Consider the following 22,256-nt stretch of genomic DNA (forward strand, 5'->3'; position numbering starts at 1 on the left):
ATTTCTTATAAATGACCCGTTAGAGAGCACATATAGAATGAACCAAAGGAAGACACAATTTTTCAGCATGAAGGAACATGAACAGCAGAAACAAAAAGCACAAACAATGCTGTAAACCAAGAGAGAAAATGAGCTATTGATTAAACAGTACGAGATCAGACTTTGACCCTTCATGACTGTGAATCAGAAAAACACTCAGTTTGCCTCAAGAGTGAAATACCCTCAATGTTACTTATAGTATAGAAATTAGCATTCTGTACAAGCCTCTGCCTGAACTCTGTCAATCAGCTGCTTCTCAAAGCACTAACAATATCAAATCAGGTCTGTATTTGCCTACTTAAGGGGATGGGTTCAACAGGCTCTTTCATTCATAGATTCGAGGCAAAATTGCAAAGTTGGATGGTTGGCTTTTAGAGAAGTAGGAATCAATAGTGCAGATAAAACATGGCGCCACTCCTCTGGAACACCCTGCTCATCCTTCTTCTGCTGTGGTTTGATGGAACAGCTAAAGCCGACCTGGTGGGCAGCAGGCCTCTCTTCACATTAGACTTTTACACAAATATAAATCATATGCTGCCCTGGTGTTACATGAGAGGTTCGCCTGAGTGCTGACGGACTGAATCTTTTTTATTTTTTTTACAGCTTTGCTAAGTGATGGTAAAAGCTCCAGACACATGTAAGTGATCTAACATAAGTGTGAAAAGCTGAACTAAGTGGGAATCATTGCTCTCAGCTTTGATCTGAGGAGCGCTGCATTTATAAAAAAAAAAATCTGAATAGACGAGGAATCATATGGAACCTGGGCCAAGATGATGCTGAAACCTAACATTTCTGATCAAATACTGAAAACTAAAAGTGTCTTCAAAAAGTGTCTTTGAACCTTCCACAAATTTCTTTTTTATTCTTTAAAACTGCTTTTTAAAACAGACTTTTCAAAACCATTTGTCTCATGTTATATCGGTGGTTTCTTCGTCTTACAACTATGACAACTACTGTCACAGTAGAAAATGAACAGTGTAGTAAGTCCTCAATCAAATCTAATCATCCTTTTCTCTTGAACAACTCGCAGTAGAAAAAACACAATTCCCCCATGATGTGGCTACAAAGCACAAAAAGCTTTACAGTGAATACAAACAGCTTCCTCCCACATTCGCTGTCAATTCAAAAGTAATTAACAACGCTTGCTGACTATTGGAGGAGCTGCTCCACAAGAGAGACTCACATCTTTTTGAAGTCGCACACGGTGTACTCGGGCCAGTCAATGTAGCACACCACTCGACCGGGGAGCTCGTCCGTGTCAGAGTAGTAGTACTGAGGGAAGGCCAGCAGCAGAGCCAGCACCCAGATCACTCCCACCACCACTTTGGTCTCAGTGGACGACATGCGCTGCTGCAGAGGGTGGATGATGGCCATGTACCTGCAGAGGGGGCGAAGGGGAGAAGATTCAGTGAGGCTGAGAAGCTGTTGTCATTTAATATCATACAATGTCCCAATCAGAGATAGATGTAAAGACTCAGTGAAGCACTGAGCCAAATAATGGTTACAAAGAAATTTGAGTGCGCTCACATCTGTGGGTCGGAGCCCTCAGGCCGTCATTGACTGCAAATGATTTCACACCAAATACTGAATATGGCGACTTATTTAAATTCATATTACCTGATCCAATTTTTTTAAAGGGTGTTGTGTGTTGAACAGATTGCAAAGCTCCTTCAGATGTATAAGGCTGTTTAAATAAAATTGACTTTGAGGAAATAAATAATACACCAGCGGTTCCCAACCTTTTCCAACTCATGGCCAACTTGAAAATCTCACATGTTGGCAGACCCCATAACAATACAAGTATACAATGTGGACCAGCGGTAAAGAAGTCATAAAAGTTCCTATCATTGGCTTATCACAGTGATGGGGTTTAAAACAAACAAAAACTAGAATTAAGGCATTGTGCTTTTATTCCTCCACCAACCAGCCAAATTGCAGGGAATATGATTACAATCTCTCCTTCCTGAGTTACTGCATTGATTAATGTTTTTTGCAGAACATGATGATGTCACAGTGAAGTGACCTTTGACCATTTGGATATAAGATATCATCACTTCATTTCATCTTTATAGACATTTGAGCTAAATTGTGTCATAGTTTGTGTATGAATTTGTGAGTTGTGGCCAACAACAAAGGTTGTGTGAGGTCACAGTGTGACAGAAGTGATGCAGTTCCCTCTGGGCATTCCTGATAGATTATATATATTGCATATTGAGATCACTTGACTAGTTTCATTAAGGCATTACTGAAATATCGCATTCACCAGAATGGGATGGACAACTCAAAAACAATATGACTTCAGCGCTGCATGGCTGTTGCAGGCAGGAGGCATAACAACAATAAAAGGAGTTTATAATCTTTCTTAATGTGGTTAAAGATCATTTTGTTTTTAAGACATTTACAACAAGACATTTGCAATCTATCAAGAACGCACTCTATCACACTGTAAATCATCTCTAACCTAATAAATTAGATTTATATATGTGTTTGATTGTTCATTGGAGGAGAGGGTAAAGATCTGTGCAGATGGAGGACTCATTGTTCAGTGTGCGATCATGTTATTTAGGTCCTTGAGTAGGTTGTAGTGTAGAAAATCTGTGTCAGAGTCATAAACTTAAAATAGTTCCTGAAGGGAAACTCAGACTACACACTGAAACTCCACCAGCAGGATGTGACTATTCACACGCACTCACCCACACAGCAGCATCTGAACCATTTTAAAGGGAATTTTATTTTTGAACGAGTACAGGTCAAACCACACAGTAAAGCTCTGATTTGACAAACTGGTAAAAAAAAAAATCATTTTCAGTCACAAAAGGATCCTGCTCTGGTTCTAATACAAAGTGCGTCAGCCATGAAGTAGGAACGATTCCCCTCGACATTTCAGTAATCATTTCACATTGTTATGATCAGGCTTCTAATCAGAGACAGCAGAGCGCATGATTAACTTAAAATTACCTTGTATGTAATTACCAGTAAATCTCACCACGGAAATGGTTTAAAACACCTTTGCTTCAGTAAAGAGAAAATCATTGGTACTTCATCTCAGGTCTTTTTGACTAAAGTTCATCAGAGATGTGGTTCTATTGACTTTAATTTAAACCCCTGAAACTGTGTTTGCTCTTTCTAACAACCCAATTACCTGGAAGCTATATTTATCCAGCAGAGTGCTGGTGTTATTTGAAATCGTTTCTTATAAAAAACCCCTGAACTCAAATTGTATTATTCCGATTATTTCATACTGTATATACAGACTGTATATGGTTGCGAAACAAATACGGTATGCTATGTGTATCAATGACTATAAAACATTAACATCTGTGTTTTTATTTTTTTTTGGCTCCTGTCGAAGCAAAGCTCTCTAGTAAAATACCATCCTGAGCCAAAGCGGTCTAATTAAAGGCTTAATCCCACTAATAACCCAAATGAATCTGCTAAATGGACTAATTACATCAGAGACAAGAGGAGGCCTTTGAAATCAAACGCTCCCAGCGGCCTGCTGAAAATGGGAGATCACAGTCTCTGCTTTACTTTGGCTCAGCTTCAAACAGCACTGGAAGCCGTGTGGCTTTTCTTCATGTAGGTGAGTCAGACTCAGACTGTTGATGTCTGAATCAAACGCACACCTGCAGAGGGACAGCGGCCTGCTCTCTGGACAGCCCAAATCATCCTCAGCCCTGCTGGCACGCAAACACTGGACTCACATTTAATGCATCCTGGACACCAGACCAGAGAACAGTAAATGTTTTAGTTATTAACATCTGCACTTAACCTGTCGTGATTGAAGACTGCTGTTTATCATGACTGATAACAGAATCTCGACACGGCTGCACACGGAGTATAATGTTATTTAGAGAGATGTTCTTCACACAAGAACTGTAACCTTATTGTCTATAAAGGATGGTCATCTGCAGATACTTTGCATTAGCAAACTGAATCCTTTCACATAGGTTATCAAATCTAATTAGCATTAGTTTTTAACCTTTTAACAAGGAAACTTCGTCGGAGCAGCCCACTCTGAAAAGATCAATATAGCTACAAATCCTCAGGGCAGCAGTTGGAGGAGTGTTTGAAAGTGTTATGTGCAGACTATGTCTCTTTTTCCTTGTGCTCGCCTGCATTTTTCCCTCCCTTGTGTATTTGTTTATCCTAAGTTTCTATCGCTCCCTTTGTGTGTGTGTGTGCGTGTGTGTGTGTCTGGCTGGAGTTGGTTAAAAAATGGTTACCTGGTTCATCTCCTGCCGACTCACCTGCACAGCTGCACCTCATCAACTCTTCCACCAGCTGCAGTATTTAAACCCTGGCTCGTCCCTCCAGTCGCCGCCATTTAGGCTACCACCCGTTACAAACGCTAAGGCCAAACTCTACTCTATTGTTCCTTGTATCAGTTTGGATGTTTTCTAATCCTGAGTTTCCCTGTGCTCCACGTTCATACCTCCAGTCTACCTCAGTGGCCAGGCTGTCACATCCAGCTCTAACCTCATCATCTCTCTGTCTTTTAGATCGTCGCTTCCCCTCCAGTTCGTCTTTAGTATAAGCCCTGTCCTGGTCACCTGGTCTCTGGTTAGATCTACATTAGATTCTACTGTCCCACCTGCTCCACCTGCCACAATCTGCCATTCACCTACATAAGGACTCAAACCCATTACTCTAAACCAGACTGTTGATATTAAATCTTCTTTTAAAAACTGCTTCTGACTCTGAGCCTGTGTTTTGCATCTTTGGCGCCAAAATGTGAGTTATTCTAACAGAAAGTCAGTGTACTGAGAATAACATGCAGGTGCTTCGTGATTGATGTTTATATTCAAACACTATTTCTCTTTTCATCCTTCCTCTTTCCTCTTTTCATCCCTCCACTTCCATGTGTCTCCATTTGAGTGCATCAGTTCTGTTCGATCAACTCGTCTGCCTGCAAATAGAGAATAATCTATGAAACAGAACTCAGTACGAACACTGCTTTTATTCACATATAAAAGTCAGTATCTGCATTCTAATGTCCCAGCAGCCCCTGCTACAGCTGTGAGGTATTTCATTTTTATGGATTTGTTGCTATGGAGCTCTGCTTCCCTGTGCTCCCCTGCCTTTCATTTCACATTTTGAAAACCACACCTCTGAGACTTTGGACTTCCAAGTATCTGTTTGTCGGGAATATCTGATTTCTCTCGACAGGACACCTCTCACAAGGTGGCAGGCGGCACGGGCAGCCCGGGCTAGATTGCATGGGTGAAATACGTCTCCAATTATCCACAAATGTCCCCCAAACTGCCATGGCAATGCAACGGTTCAATATAAACACCATGAGGTTGCTGCAATGCTTTCCTGAAGAGAAATAAGTGATTAAGAGGGAAGCAGCTAAAACGACAGATGAAATTGCTTGCCTTCCAGCCTGCCAGTGATTTTTTTTTTTTTTCAAATTGCATTTGAAAGTCGGCTGTGGTAATCTGATCATGAATTTGTTTCAACTGGTTTATTACCTTCTCAGGGGGTTGTTGTTGTTGTTGTTGTTGTTGTTGTTGTTGTTGTTGTTGTTGTTGTTGTTGTTGTTGTTTTGCAGAATGTTACATAAAACTCCCATCAGCTGCTGGGAGGAGATGGGGTAGGTGAAGGTGGAGGAGCCTGAGGTCTCTCTCTTTCTGTGTGTGTGTGTGTGTGTGTGTGTATGTGTGTGTGTGTGTGTGTGTGTGTGTGTGTGTGTGTGTGTGTGTGTGTGTTGGGTAATTTGAAGGATTGTCACTTGTTGCCATTATTGTCCACATGCATACATATGACATCTTCAGCCCCCTCAGTCTCATTAATAACCAGCAGACACTCCTGTGGCCTGTGGAAAACCAATATCCACCTGCTCACCACACTGTCACCTCTTCCCTTATTGGGTATGCACATAGAAATGCTCCTGGTTGTAGAAGACGAGCCTGTTTGTTGAGGTCGGCCTGATCTAGTGGCAGATAAAGAATGTCCTGGTTAATGATTGAAAATATTAATAAAACTAGAAATTGCTAAAAAATAATAATGATGATGAAAAGATGAAGAACTTGCAAATATTTGCAATAATATGACTACAATAAAAATTATGGTTGACCGATATTTGACTCCATGTTTCACAAACAAAATGGAAACAAACAAACGTGTCCCAGGTGTGTCTGGGCATGTTCATCACTCTTTAGTGCCCCCTGGAAACAGTTGCTTTGTTACTAATTTCTGTTGTCATCCATGCGTCGTGCAGCATTTCTGTAATTGGTTGTGTTTTCTCTTTGTGCAGGTTTTTTTTTCTTAATGGTGCGAATTGAGATTTCCTAATTATAATAATATGATAATCTTTATTTAAAGAGCACTTTTCAAAATCCATGTTACAACGTGCTTGACTAAAGCAGCAATAAAATAGATGACTACTCTACATGAACAGGGCCACCACCAATCTTATGATTGAAGATATCACAAGATAAAATAAGAACACTAAATAAAAGATAACATCAATAATAACAGCAGCCACCAGTCGGCCAAGTGCCCTCAATCGAGGCACATCCAGCCTTGCAGCCGTTTTTCAGGCTCGAGTTGGAGTTGACGGGAAATGACAAGTGTTGATTAGAGTGTTGTTTATTCATTCAGAGGTGCTGTGGCTCTGAGGCAGCTGCTCAAAATTACCTAAATGTCTGACACTGACTGCGATGGAGCATAATGTGACATTAGAATTGAAATGGTCTCTGTTACATATATTATATTATAATAATGGACCAGCCTCTCTCTTGACGGTGTTGTTGCTAGAACTCTAGAACTTCAGTTTCTGTTTCACAGTAAAAGACATTTTGACATTTCTTCTATTAATAAACCTCTGGTATCATTATTAACAGCATGTGTGGCGATGCAGAACAACATTGTTCATTTTTTACTGAATGTGTCTCTGTCTCTGTGTTGGTAGAGCTGATTTCAGACGTGTTATAATTAATGGCCATTATCCTGAATATTTGTGTTTGCTTATAACAGTGGTTCTTACTCAACATGGCTTTAACATAGAACCAATGTGTGCTCATGTGCCAGAAGTCCCCAAAGGTCTTTTTTTGATCCCAGTGTTAAAAAAACTTCTGCTATTAATCATTTTTTGTTATTGTTTTTTTTTTTTTTTGACTTAGTTTGCACTGATGTAGTTTTGATTTTAAGATTCTATTTTTTGTTCCAGGCTAACATATCTAAATAACTACTGGATGGATTGCTCTTAAATTTTGTACAAATATTCCTGATCCACAGAGGATGAATCCTAATGACTTTGTCATCCTTTAACTTTTACTCTAGCGCCATCATGAGGTTCAAGTTGCACACTTGGACACACACTTAGCTAGGTGAAGCGCTCTAACACACAAACTTCTCTTGTTTAATTGCAACATAAATCTCATATTTACATTTGCTCATTACTCTTGCACACTCATTACACCTGTCACTTTGTGTTGCTACTTTTATACATCTTTCTACAGCTTTTGCTCACATGGAAACACCAGCACATCGACATAACGTGGCTGCACTACTGGGGCTACTGAGTGATGCGTGTGTCCTCCTGTGTCTCACCCCTAAGCTGCCCGAAATACCTAGTTTTACTCATTGTAACCATAAATTTACCTACTAAAATATTACAGTTGCTATTGCACATGAACATATATCAGGTGAACATTAATCAGATTATGAATGAACAAAGTATGTTAGCATGTTGATGTTAGAACTTAGCTCAAAGCTCAGTTGTGCCTGCGTACAGCCTGGCTGTACTCTTGTTTTACATGCTTTATGTGTCTTTAAACATCTTGGGGCCATGTTGGAAAATAAATGTTTTCACTTTAAAATCTACAGCTCAAACCAAAATAACCCTGAGGACACCCTCAGTGTTATTCAATCAGTTTCCTTTCTGCCCTAATTTTCATTTTTCAAGTTTAATTATGCCTCCATGTCAGCGACAGCAATGGCTGCAAGCATTACATTTTCAGGTTGTCCGTCAGTCGGTTCATCCCGTTCCTGTGAATGTGAATGTTAATTTGGTACAATCAAATAATTCGACTCAAAGATTAACTGATTTTAACACATAACACAAATTTTCATTGTGAATATGATGTCTAGAGACCACTTTCAGGGAATTTCCTTCTTGGTGGTCAAAGGTTAAAGTTCAAGGTCATGGTGACTTAACATTCTTGTAAACATATCAGGAACGAGCAAACTTGTACTCAAGGATGAACTGATTGGAATTTGATGGTCAAAGGTCAAAGGTCACTGTGACCTCACAAAACATGTTTTAAACCATAACTCAAGAATTCACACACTAATTATGTCACAATTTAACACAAATGTCTAATAGGGTAAAATGATGAAGTGATGACACTATATACCAAAAGGTCAAAGGTCAACTTCACTGTGACGTCATAATGTTTAGCAAAAACACTTCTGACCTTTATTCAACACTGTAACATAGGAAGGGGAGACCATATTTTCTGTAAGTTGACTGGTTGGTAGAGGCGGTTATTCTACTTTTACTATGTACTAATACTTCGTAGCATTATTCAGGTTCAAGTTTCATAAGAGCAATGGGTGCAAGTTAGCTGTTAGCTGAGCTAAACCAGGCACACTGACGTAGTTAAAAGTCACTGATAGATGATAACAAATAAACAACCAAGCAATCTTTAAGCAGCTCCCTCCAGTGCCACAGGACACATCCAACAGCTTTCACACTGAGTTCTCCTCATGACAAGGAGACTGAACTCCAGGTCTAAAATCAGTGGAGTGTTCCTTTAACATGTTATCTCCTGGACTGGTGTGTTTTTGTAGATCCATAGATAAATAAATAAATAAAAACAACATAAAAGTAATGTGCTTGTGGTTTGAAAAAGGTTTCAGTCAGGATTAAATGAGGAAAAACTTGAAGCTACAAAGGAAATTTTCACTCACAGTTGAGATTTTATCTTATAATTTGAGGTAAATTTATACATCCAGCCACATTTCCTTTCTTGTCACATGCACCATTGGCTACTTCTAGTCATGTCATATAATCCTTCCCACTCCTCATGCATAAAGCATGAATCACAGAAATAAGCAGAAAGAGAAAGGTGGAGGAGGCCGGACTAGCTTGGCCATGATGAGCCCTCTGGGGAAACAGATGGAGGAGGGAGAGGGGGAAGTGGAAATTGGAGGAAGCAGGCAAGAAAGCTGGAGAGTAAGTTGCCTGCTGCCATGACCTAGTGCGACTGGGAAAAGTTGGCTGTGTTGTTCAGCTACAGTAGGTGGATATAAATGGGCCCCGCAGTGGGAAACCTCAGCTGCCATGGTCCAGTCGCAGCCAGTCACCCTTTCATTTGTTACTGAATTAGCGCCTCAGTCGAGTGAGGAGCAACATGTAGTAGATCAGATGTCAGAGATGCAGGCAGGTGGTCAAAGAGATTGCAGGTTGGGATTCCCTTTGGTGAATGAGTAATGCTATTTATTCTCCAAACAACTACCACTGAAGTGTCCACAAAGGAGCAATCCACTTGTAAGCACTCTGATATATATCATCACTCTGTGACACTCAGCACACTGGAGGAATGACAAAACACTGTACATTAACTTTTGGTGTATCGTCTTCTGTCTGCCTCTACAGTATTTTCAGATGCATTTCAATACAAGGATTTGCTACTTTTCTATTTTTTTTTCATTGTAAATTGAACATTTGGGTTCTGGACTGTGAATTGGACAAACCGAGTTATCTGGAGACATCTCCTTGTGCTGCAGGAAATTATTTATGGGTATTTGTTACAATTGTCTGACAAATGAAATGCAATCGATTGAGAAAGTAATCAGATTATCAAGGGGCAGGCTTTGTTCTCATAAACATACTAATACAATGTTCTCCCATTTTTAGGATATTGATTCTGGTGCAAAGAGTGGAAATCTACATTATCTGCAAGATGCTCAGAGAGGTGTGGAAAGTGGGTGTATGGTCCTGCTCGGGCTGATCTACAGTTTAAACCTGAGGAACTCCAGGGACCAGAGAGAAACCTTTGAAAGTCTTAAGAAAGTGTTGATGAAGGTGGAAGAACCAGCGCAATGTATGAAATTCTGAACACTGGTTTGGGTTAAGAAGACAGCCTCAGTTCTTCATGGTATGGATTCTACAACATGTTTAGTAAAGATTTTGAGATTCTTCTCCATGTTCACATGACTGCATTATATTTTTTTTGCAGATTTCTCAGCTGCAAATTCATGCTGCCAATCTCCTGCTCTACCACATCTCAAAGGTGTTCTACAAGATCCAGGTCTGGAGATTCAGATCATTAGAAGATAAACTGTAAACTGTGGCCATAAAGGGATGAACATCATCAGCAACATTACTCAGACATGATGGGCCCAAGGTGTTTCGAAGAAAACAGAAAATATTCCCCACACACCACAACACATACCATGCAGATTATATATATATGAATATATATATACATAGTCTGTTTAAGCAGAAGCAGAGTCTGTCTTCTGCTTCTGGGTCCACTATTCATTACATATTCAGTTAGTATGAATGAAAGTTTAACATTGGGGCTAGACTTTTTTGATTGTGTCAGGGTCCCGACCAAGAGACCCTTCTGTTTCCTGTGTCCTCTCTCTCTCTCTGTCTCTCTCCCCCTCTCTCCCCCTGTGTGTCTGTGCTTGTTTGTCTGTCTCTGTCTCTGAGTGTGGCGATCCACTCTGCGCCTCATCATCTCATTAGCTCTGGAGTAGTTAAACCTCAGTTCTCCTGTTGCTCATCGCCTAACTGTCCACAGTGCAGCAGGTGAACTGACGATATTAGATACGTTTTTACTCACCGAGCTTCAAGTTCATTGAATTCTAGCAATGTTGACGTGCAGCCGGAGGCTAACGTTAGCTTGATTGGCTATATTCTCAATAGAGAACAGTAAAGCCCGGGATTTGGACTTGAGCGCTGTTGTTGATGACTTTGCTGAGCGTGAGGCCCGGCGGATGAACTTCTGATGGAGTAGAGGCTTCTCTGTTTATGGAGCGGGAACAGGGATTTAATTCTGCAGCAGCGTCATTGTTACCTCTCATATGTTGGACAATGTGCAGGTACTGTAATCTCTGTGTGTGATAACATGCAGTCACTGCGCCAATGACTGGTGAATTCTGTCAATGCAAGTGATCAGGTGCCGTCATCCATTCATTCATACTGTGAAGACCTATAACGAGTTGTTCTTGATGGCTATTTGTTCTATACTTACAGGCACACTGTGCAAGATACCATTTACCTTTGTGTGGAAGAAATGTATATGTATGTATATATATATATATATATCTTACAGGTGCTGTGGGTGCTACGTCAAGGCCTCCTAGTATTTGATTCCTCGTGTTTTTGCATTTTGTCCAACACATTTCTCCGGTGCTTCAGGGTCGCACCCCTCTTGTCTGCCTGCCTGCTGCTCATTCCCAGCCCAGCCTTCCCTCACCCCCGGTCTGCCACTCATTGCATGCCTATCTCTCATTCATCTCCCCTGCTTTCTCCCATCCGCCCTGCTTTCCCATCAACGGATTCACCACCCTATTATTCATCTCCTGCCTGCCTCTTATTCATCTCCCAGCCTTCACCTTTACCTGTTCTGCTACAAATCCCTTCATAATAAATCCAGTTCAACTTGCTCACCTGAGTCTGTCTTCTGCTTCTGGGTCCACTAAACAGTCATGGGTTCTAACACATCATCTGCTAAGCACCTCTTTCTCCTGCTGTCATATTGAGCAGACTTGTCTTTAGCAGGCTGCCAGTCTCTGTGTGGTGCTGCTTTCTGTGGCTGTGATTATGTCAGTGTGTTTAACCGGTGCTGTCTTTTTTGCTTTTGTAAAATCAGGAAAGTGCCGGTACAGTGCTGTGCACTAACCTTCCCTTTTAGGCTACTGCCAGAACTGCAACACTTTACACAGCTAAGCTCAATCCACCCATATGCCTTCAAAACGAAATAACAGGTGCCACCAGTGCTGCTGATGTAAGCTTCACAGAAATATCTTCAAATAAGAGCTACAATCTGACTTCTTTTTATTATTATATATATATATATATTGTGGATGATTTTACTATCGTTTAAATTTCTTTCTGTATCTGCAGTCTAATAGCAGAGTCTGAGTCAGAGTTTACTCATAGATCAGTGTGATGCAAGTCAAACTGTTTCACAAAAATAAAAACTGACTAATTTTAATGCGAAAAAATTAGACACCTTACCCCAGGCTAACCCAGGCCTAAGACCAGTGGCAGTTCTAGCTTGTATGGTGCCCTGGGCAAATACCATCATAAATACCAAAATAAAGTAACAAGAATAGAAAGAGTCTCTGAATTATTAGTACCAAAATTATATACAATCATGAATACCAAAATAAAGAATGATATGTCTGTGAAACTACAGGTATTCATAGTTTGAATTACTAATTGCATTACTACAGAGATAGAAGTGCACTATTTGAGAGATTGCCCAGCTCCAGTGAGGAGACCCCCCTCCCCATCTACCACCTCTGAGAGTGAGAGAGGAGCCCTTCTCAGCAGAAGCCTGCACAAACTAGAAAGGGCACCCGCTCCAACCCACACGGTGACATGTTATTGATGTGATGTGCAAATTAGGGATAGAAAAACAGATTGCGCAAATATAACTTTTTTTCAGCTGCCCATGTCGCCCGGATCTACATCCGACATGCAGACCAATGTTACCATGGGAACATGGTAATCAGTGACACCTGCGTTGAGCAGTAACACCCAGCAACAAAAAACAGGAAAACATGGCTCATAATTTGTGGTTTGTTAACATTGTTATGGAGGGAGCAACAGGAAGTGAAAAAGTTTTTAAAGACCAAAATAAGATGTTTTTATTGTTTCACTCTTTGCTGACTTTCCCAAGTTAATGTCTTTGTAACTGTTGAATTCTTCAAATAGACAAACTGAGTGGTTGGATGCTGTTCCTTGGTTTGCCTTTTGTCTTTTTTTTTTTTTTTTTTTAAGTCTTAATTTACCCAGAATTTATTGTACCACAGTCCGGCTTAAGATATTCAAGAGCTAAACTGCTATTTCTCTCTCCACCTTCAATAAATCTAAATATATATTAGTCATCTTAATCTATAGCAACCCTAAAAAGCTGTCAGTAGTTTTCTGTTATGCAATGTTATGTTATGTTATGTTATCACTTTCTTTGTCTTTATCTTGCTTCAAAAAAAAAAAAAAGGACTAAACTGCTTTGTGCAATGGATGTGTTTAAATGTCTATCTGAAGTCTGACTATTTGTTATATGCCCTGGTCCCATGATGCCAGTGCATTTACAGGTTTTAGGAGACGGGCTTCTGGTCAACTTTTTTTCCTATTAGCTGGTCCATACATTGCTGTTATTCAATTAGATACCATTATGCTAATTTGATGTACTACATATACATATACTAATTTCCATATGTGTCTCATCCATCCTGTCCAGTCCTCCTAATCAAGAGTTGCTTGACACAAATGGGCACTTCTGCCTCCCAGATAGCTCATTCTGAATGATCAGCTCAAACTGTCTCCACAGAGCAAAGTACGAAGTGATCAGTTTAAGCATCACTAAAGACTGAATATAACGGAAAGTGATCATCAGTGATTCATTTGAAGGACCAAGAGAAGCTATCAGCAGCAGCCACGCAGAAGACCGGAACTAAATGAAACAGAAATTTAGCCAAATGAGACAATGAATTTCAGTCACACTGCACTGAGCACATTGATACATGGTCTCTGTTTAAAATATATCCATCAATCCAGTCTATCTCTAATCCCTGAAAGCTGCAGCATTTTACAATCTGTTGCAGGACTAATGTATTCTGTATACAGGTAAGTATATTCACAAATGGGGATTCCACTTCAGTTGGGTCGCATGTCTGTGGATCACAGGGCAGCGGTTCACCTGCAGAGACCAACACAAACACAGTAAGAGCTCCTGGATGGGTTTGCATCAGCTATTCATAAATCTATCAGTAAGTGTGTTTGCTAATGTCCTCATTTTCTCAGGTGGCACGATTAATGTTTTAGCTTGTAAATAATTAACTAATGTGCATATCAGTGGCTAAGGAACATCTGCAGTGGCATCCAGTCAAAAGCAATCAACTGTCACCGCAGTGTCACAAACTGGCAGCTGTAGGAATGCATAAAGTCCATGGAAAGTAGACACACATTCGCTTGTGGTGGTGCAAACTGATCCAAAGACACATCCCTGTGAGTTGAAATGTTTCATCTTGTGAAAAATATTCACACACATCCCAGGGCTTTATGAATCTGCTTTATAAACGAGATTAAAGGAAACAGGAGAGAGACTCGAGGTAAGTCACAGAACTGAAGTTTCTGCCACCAACACACATGCACACTCCCACACACAGGCTCAGTGTGTTCAATGCTAGTTAGCTTGCAGCTGGCATCTGTACAGCTGGTACAGTACTCTGGGTGTCTGGGGTGAATAAACACAACCGGTCCAGTATTTGAGCTTGAGTGAATGACGCAAGGCAAACATTCACTTTGCATTCTGACTGAACACACTCAGAGTCAGCAGTCATGCTAGCAGCTGTAAGTGGTACTCAGAACACAAAGTAGTTTTTATGTACAGATTAGTTGCTACACTGCAAACAAAGCTAGGCTAACTAAACCAAGTGAAAAACCCATATCAGCTTGATAACCTGTTTCAATTGAAAAATAAATGTGACATCTGACAACACCCAATAATGTAAAAAAAGAAAATGTTAGTGAAAGACAACAAAAATCATTAAGGAAAGTAAAGGTAAAGGTAAAGTCAGGAGAAAAAAAATCAACCAGTAAAATAATCAATTAAAAGCAAGGTCATAAAAATAGGCTTTGAGCTGTTTCTTAAAATTGTCGACTGAGGTTGCCTGCCTATTGTGAAGGGGGAGCATGTTCCAGATCCTCAGTGCATAACTACAGGGGGCTTTAAAAACAAGTACAAGAATTTTATCTATCCTATCACAATAACTATCTATCCTAAACATTACAGGAAGCCAATGCAAGGACGCTAAAACTGGGGTGATATGATCCCTTATCCTGGTTTTAGTTAAAATTCTTCCAGCCGAATCCTGTACAATTTGCAACCAATCAATAATTGTTGTTTTTTTTGGTAAATCAGAAAAAAGTGTGTTGCAGTAATCTAAGCGGGAGAAAACAAAGGCATTGGTCAGTTTCTCTGCGAGGGAAAGATACGGTCTGACTCTTGCAATATTTCTCTGGGGATAAAATGCTATCTTAGTAACATTGCTGATGTGATTTTCAAAATCAAGGACAGGGTCAAGTGTAATGCCCAGATATTTCACACGTGGTTTTACTGGTAAGGCCAAGTTTCCGAGTCTGCTTGTTAATTTGTGTCTTTGTGTGTTGTTGCCTATGATAAGGAGTTCAGTTTTGTCCTCATTTAATTTTAATGAGTTGCCACTTATCCACTGCACAATGCTGGAGTAGTAGTTTAGCAAAGGGCTGAGGGCATCCTTTTCATCAGGGGTTATAGAAAGATACAACTGAGTATCATCAGCATATGAATGGAACTCAACCTCATGGGCACAGACAATATCTCCAAGCGGGAGCATATAAGAAAACAAAATCAGAACAAGTATCAAGCCGTGGGGAATACCATAGAGAAGGTTGTGCCTCTCGGAGACATAATCACCAAGGTAGTGAGGTAGGTCTTAAACCGGTTGAGTGCAGTTCCTGTGAGACTAATGAGGCTTTCCAGTCTGTACAGAAGTATTTTGTGAACAATGAGTCAAACTCTGCACTTAGGTCAAGGAGGAAGAGGACACAGACATCCTTGTGGTCTGTTCTTATTCTAAGGTCATTTATAAGTCAGTGCTGTCTCTGTGCTATGTCCAGATCTGAAACATGACTGAAATTTTTCATATGAATTGTTACTGTGTAGAAAAGCCACGAGTTGATTCAACACTACCCTTCCCAAAATCTTGCTTAGAAAGGGGAGATTGAACATAGGCTTGTAATTGCTCACAATAGATTAATCAAGTGTTGGTTTTTTGAGTAGTGGCTTGACTAGAGCTTTTTTAAGTGTCTCGAAAAACACCTGTTTCTAGGGAGTGGTTGACAATGTCGGAGCGTCAGGAATAAGACTATCTATAACGTCTTTGAAAAAGAAGGTGGGGACGGGATCGAGAGAGCAAGTGAAGGATTTCAACTGCAAGACTCACATTATGACTGAGAGGAAAGCTGTACAAGTTCGTCAGGGCGAGGGCGGTTTAGGAGACGGAAAATTGTTGAGAATAGAATTTTTGGGTTATTGGCATTTTGCAAATAATTTTAGAAAAATATGCCTGCTTTTCACTTCGAAGGGCCTTGTCATGATGAAATGTGAGTTTGGCTTTCCTCCACATTCACTCTGCTACATTCCCTCTTAAGGACATCACAAAAAACAATGTACAACAACATACCATGAGCTTGCAGTTGATTAGTGTAATGAGATATTCCGACTTCTTCTAAACGACATGAATAGCACTACTGGCTCTGAAACTCAGTTCAACTCAATGCAAGGGATTGGCAGTTAAACACCTGAAACTGTTAGTTCAAGCCATGCTAGCTGCATGACTCAGAGAGGGCAAACTTGTTCTGTCAGATGAGTGAACGAGTGTCGTGTAAACAGAACTGAATAATAAAATATGTATATAATACAATAAATAACTGAATATTTGACTTATCCTGTGAAATATCTCAACAGCCTTGGACCAGATTGACAGAAAATTATGTATAAATACTCATGGTTCTTCTCTAGTGCCACCGTGAGGTTGGCATTTAAGGTTTTGGGTTTAATGTCTCACCAAACACTGAATGCACTGGCATTAAATTTAGGACATGCATTCATGTTCTCTTCAGGATAAACTGTAACAGCTTTGGTAATCAATTCACATGCCAAAGTCGTATAGTGCTAATCTGCTGACGTGGTAAGCTGTACCTCTAAAACATCAACATTGTCCTTGTTAGCTTTTAGTGTTAATTAACCAGCTTTAATTTAGTGATGTGTAAATATCCACTTCTTAAAACACTTGTGTTATAAGTAAGTTTTAACTTAGATTGAATGGCTGGTGCAAATGGCCAACTGGTGGATGAGTCATGAAGGAAATGATCATCTTAATTTTTAGTATTTATTGCTCCATCCATTTTAATGTTTACTCACTGCATTTATCAGGGATTTTAAGCCGGCGCTTCCAATCACCGAAAACTCAGTTTCATCAAAGAAAACCAAAAGGAAATGAAATACAAAATGATATCTCCAAAGGGAACTCTATTGTGTGGGTTGAGCTGAGGTACCGTATATATTTCTATAGAAATATGTTTTCTCAGTTTCCTCAATACAATCAGCATCGGAACCTGTACACTGATATCAGCACTTAACTGTGCAGGTGATGTATGGGTTGTGCGGTGGGATAGCACCACGGGAATGATCGCTGCAGTGATGAAGATGGAAAAAACGTCTTATCAGCTGCAGCATGGTGCTCCATCCCCAACCACCTCCCCACCCCCACCCCACCCCTTGAAGAGAACCTGCAGATTTGTTCTATTTTCCAAATTTATATGATGTCTAATCTAGTAACTAATGGGAACTGATCAGCTAGCACAGGAAGTGGTGAATGAAAATTAAAAAGTGAAATATTGACCAGTGCCTAAACAGCTGTGAAAGATGGCTGCAAGTGATGGGTCACAGTGGATGAATCTCTTCCTAACACTCCCACACCAGCATCTTTCAAAAATCCATAAATACCTTCTCCTGCCACAGCCACAAAAGTTTGACGCCATCAGTGTGAATTTAATGCTTCTCCACAGGGTATTTCATAACATCTTCATGTAGCATGGGGGCAGGGGTCAGGGGAAAACAACCTATAGCTCTCTTATGCTATAGTTCCTCAATGGTTAACTGGGCTGAATGGCAAAATATGAACAGAGTGAGTGTGTTTGTGTGTGTGTGTGTGTGTGTGTGTGTGTGTGTGTGTGTGCGTGCGTGTGTGCGTGTGTGCCATCTTAATACCATTCTCACTTCCACGAGGTCTAAGGATTTAACCTAATATGAGAAAATGTGTATTGTTCTCTTGCTGAAACAGAGGAAATGCAGAGGAATTGCAAGCATTTCTCACCTGAGATAAAGAGGAATAACAGACGCAGATATAATATAGATACAGCCTAACTGTTACAAGTGGCAGTCTGAATCAAACACAGGGATGCACATTTTCTCCCCCTCTCTCTCACACACGTTATACATAAAATAATTCACATATGTGCTTACAAAGATGTACACACACACACACACACACACACACACACAAACATCTGGGCAAACAGAGACAGTTGCAACCACAGAAATGCACATACAGAACATACTGTTCAGATATGCATATAGAGGCATACACAACCACACATCTCACCACACATGGACACACACATACACACACATGCTGAAACACATGAACATGTAATGATACACACTCAGAATGTTACCCGTAAAAAAAAAAAAAACGGTTTGTCTCACACACACACACACACACACACACACACACACACACACACACACACACACACACACAAAAGAGAGCAGGGCTTTTTATGTGTACAATTTCAATTCAGCCTCACTGTCATAAGGAGCCATCACATTGAAGAATGAGGCTCTTACTCACCGGAATGTTCACAGAGAGGGAGAGAGGCTGTATAGACATGAAGATATAAATCTCACTAACGTATTTCGGTGGAATAGAAAGTATGATATGGACGTATGAAACTTAACAGTTAAGCCACAGTGTGAACAATTGTTGGTTGCGTTTTTTTTTGCATGAACAACATGAACAAAAAGACAACCGGGTTGTTCCACTCACTGAGCATCACACAGCTTCCTTCAACATGTGGAACAAAGAAAGGATCCTCTGATGATCACCGAGTACAGAGACTTTTACAGGTGCACTTTTACATTAACTTACGGCTGCAAAGAAGCAAATTAAGCAAAAGTTTCTTGATTATTTATTCGAGGGGGAGGGCGAGGGGTCAATCTTCAACCAAGGAAACAAAGTAAAATCACAGCCTGTTCTCCATCCCCTTCGGAGGAACTGAGGTTTCACCAAAATGCTTTTACTTATCAGCTGTTTTTTCTTTTTTTTTCTTTTTCTTTTTTTTTTTCAAGCAAATCAATAGCGACTCTTCTGCCATGTGACAGTATCATACCTCACTTTGGTTTTTATTCGGCATCGCTGTTACATTTATACATTCCGTGTTTTCCTATTGATGATTTAGGAGAATAATGGCAACAACAAAAAAATTCCGCAAATGATCTTTTTTTTCTCCTTAAATTCCTTCACATCAACGTGTTTTGTAAATGTGATGGAATAGACTGGATGGTTGGAAGGTTGTTTTATTTTTCGGTGATTTTGCCATTTGTCGTGCTTTTACAACAGATCCACAGGAGAAGCCGCAGCTTACCTGTCCAGAGCGATGGCAGTCATGGAGTAGATGCTCGCGAAGACAGCCGCGATCGGAAAGAAGTTGTGGAAGCGGCAGTAGACCAGTCCGAAGTACCACTCGTTGTGTACGGCGTAGGTGAAGTTGATGACCGTGTTGAAGGCGGACATGGAGGCTTCGGCGAACGCCAGGTTCAGCAGAAAATAGTTGGTGACGGTCCTCATGCGCTTATGCGCTATAATAATCCAGATCACAGTAATGTTACCTACAACGGACACAATAACTATACAACTGTACGCAATGGCCCAGAGGACGATTCTCCAGACTGGCTGCACAAACTGGTTCCAGTATACAGTCCCGTTATTGGTGTCGTTGTAGCTGGTGGTCCAGTTTGGCACATCGGTGGAATTGAATAAAGGATCCATTTTGCTGTTTAAAACCGAAAGTCACACTAAACCGCTGGATCTAAGCCTAAATCATTACACAGCAAAGATAAAGATCCCGCGCACAACGTAAAGAAATGAAAGAAAGTTTCAGAAAGCTTCACCGCTGCAGTTTACATAACTGTGCTCTGCGGAATGTTCACTTGAAAACGTCAATGTCGTGGAAATCATAAACTCAGGAATTCAGTAGAGGTAATTCAAGTGGAAATTTCAACAGCAAGCTACCTATGTTGAAACTTTTACCCGTGCGTAAAAACGAAAACGCGCCTTTTACGCACATTTCAGCACAACTGCAAGTCTGCGTCCCCCCTAACCGGTCACTCATATCAAAGCCAGCGAGCTCTGCTCCTTCCTCTCTCCCTCTGCGGCTCTGCGCTGATCGTTTGCTCACCAGCTTATGGAGTGAGCGCTGCGCACCCGTCCAATAGGCAGCCTCTGTCATTATGACTATGGATGAGCCCAGGTACGTTATTCATCCCGACCGAGAAGACCGCACGGAGAAGACAACAGGATTATCATGGCTAAGTAGCTGTTATCCGATTAATTTTGCTTATAATTCCTTTATTGGCAAGAACAAACGCACTGGCAGGAGAATGAATGAACGAATTCAGACTCATGATAGATAATTACAATGATAACATGGATATAATCAATCAAACTTCATTTGTATATCACCTTTCATACAGGTTAGTGCAGTTCAAAGTGCTTGACAGATGACACATGTAGACTGCAATAGTGAGTCACAGTCATACTGATGGCAGCAGTAGTGGCATCGCTGATGTCATTCATCTTGAATAAATAGATTTAATGTCCAAACACAACTTGTTGTTGGTTTGTAATGGTGGTGAGCCATACTGACTGACTGCCCCCTCTTGTGGCCTCATGGTCTGGACTTTGTGTTGTTATAATAATCTCTGGCGCCTCGTAATGTAACAATTTAAATCATTATTACTTGACTCATGAGGAAAAAAAACAATGTAAAGACATGCTCAGTACACATACTAGAGACAGGATCACTTCGAGCAGGGCAGTGCCTGATATTTTCCTGTTATTGTTTGCAATATCAAGCTGTATATATTTTATCAGAGCCACGTTTGCGGCTCCATTTCTCATGTCTGGATCTGCAGGGATTTACCCAGAAGAGCCGTGTGAGAGGATGAATGAGCTCATTAAGAGCCATACTTCCAGGTTCCCCACCAGACCCCTGACAGCACTAAAAGGTTGCAGAGTGAAAAGTCACTTGACCTCAGTGAACTAACTTTAGCCACAGGTTATGATTGATATGATTGATATTTATATTTTAGCATAATGTTAGTTAGTAGGTTATGTAATGTGCAGATAATAATGCTATGCCTCATTACAGCCTCAAAGAGCCATTATCCTGCCTGTAGACTATTACTTTTGTTAAAACACAGTGTCATCTACAATACAATGAACTTAATGCATCTGCATTTAACAACATAAAACAGCTTCTGGCTGTTTTAAATTCCCGAGAGCCTGCGAAAATATGTCCTGAAAATGTTGTAAGCGACATGCAGATTTTTGTATGGAACAGTTGGCTTGGCTCAGACCACCTGTGGCTGTACTGCATCAATCGTGCTTCAGAAATAAAAAAATATAACCACATGCCATCCAGATATGACTGGATTTTATCCATCATTTAAAGCAGAGTTGTCCACAGCAGCCTGAGGCAAGCTGCTGATTACCAGAACAATATTCTCATGAATAAATAAATGAAGTTACATCAATAAAAAAAATAATAAAATTAAAAAAAAGTAATGCCTGCACACTGACTCCAAGCCACAAAGTTGATTCAAAAGACAATGTTTTGATCACAGTTGATCTGACTTTGTCAGGTCAAAATTCTTGAAAATAGACACCACACCCAAAAATACAGTGTGTGTATATATGACACACACACACGCTCTTTGGTGACAGGTGTTAATTACCATCCAACCCACACAGAATGATAAACATCTCAAAGCAATTAACAGTTGAAGGTACATCTCAAACAGTAGACACACTGTATAAAGGCAATACATCATATTAACAAACCAGAAAATATATCAAAATATCAGAAATAAAATTATAAGCTTGAGAAAGTGGAACTAAAAATGTTTTTATAACCCAATAAGTCACTTCAGAAAATCTACACATATATACATTTATTATTTGTATATTATTGTATTTGACTTTTAACACGGTGTGTGTGGTGGCTGAAGATCTGCGGAGATATCAGGAAGTGTTACCTTCAATTAGTGAAAACAAAAATTAGATTTCATATTCCTTATTAAACACTCATGGTATTAGGGTTTGGAGAGGGTCCTCTTCTTGTAGACCTACATGCACCA

General features: G+C 40.2%; 1 protein-coding gene across 1 annotated transcript in view; it reads right to left on the minus strand.

Annotated features, from left to right (window-relative positions):
- The window catches only part of tacr1 (tachykinin receptor 1), a 43,874-nt gene extending 23,712 nt beyond the window's left edge, over nt 1–20,162 (minus strand). The window contains exons 1-2 of the mRNA XM_022756508.1: nt 19,484–20,162; nt 1,223–1,417 (exon numbers count right to left, since the gene is read on the minus strand). Coding sequence (XP_022612229.1) covers nt 1,223–1,417; nt 19,484–19,887 — 599 coding nt within the window. The 5' untranslated portion in view covers nt 19,888–20,162. The remainder of the gene's footprint in view (nt 1–1,222; nt 1,418–19,483) is intronic.
- Nucleotides 20,163–22,256: the final 2,094 nt, after the last annotated feature.

The sequence above is a fragment of the Seriola dumerili genome, unplaced genomic scaffold (assembly GCF_002260705.1).
Source record: "Seriola dumerili isolate Sdu_G_001 unplaced genomic scaffold, Sdu_1.0 BDQW01000017.1, whole genome shotgun sequence".
NCBI lineage: Eukaryota > Metazoa > Chordata > Actinopteri > Carangiformes > Carangidae > Seriola > Seriola dumerili.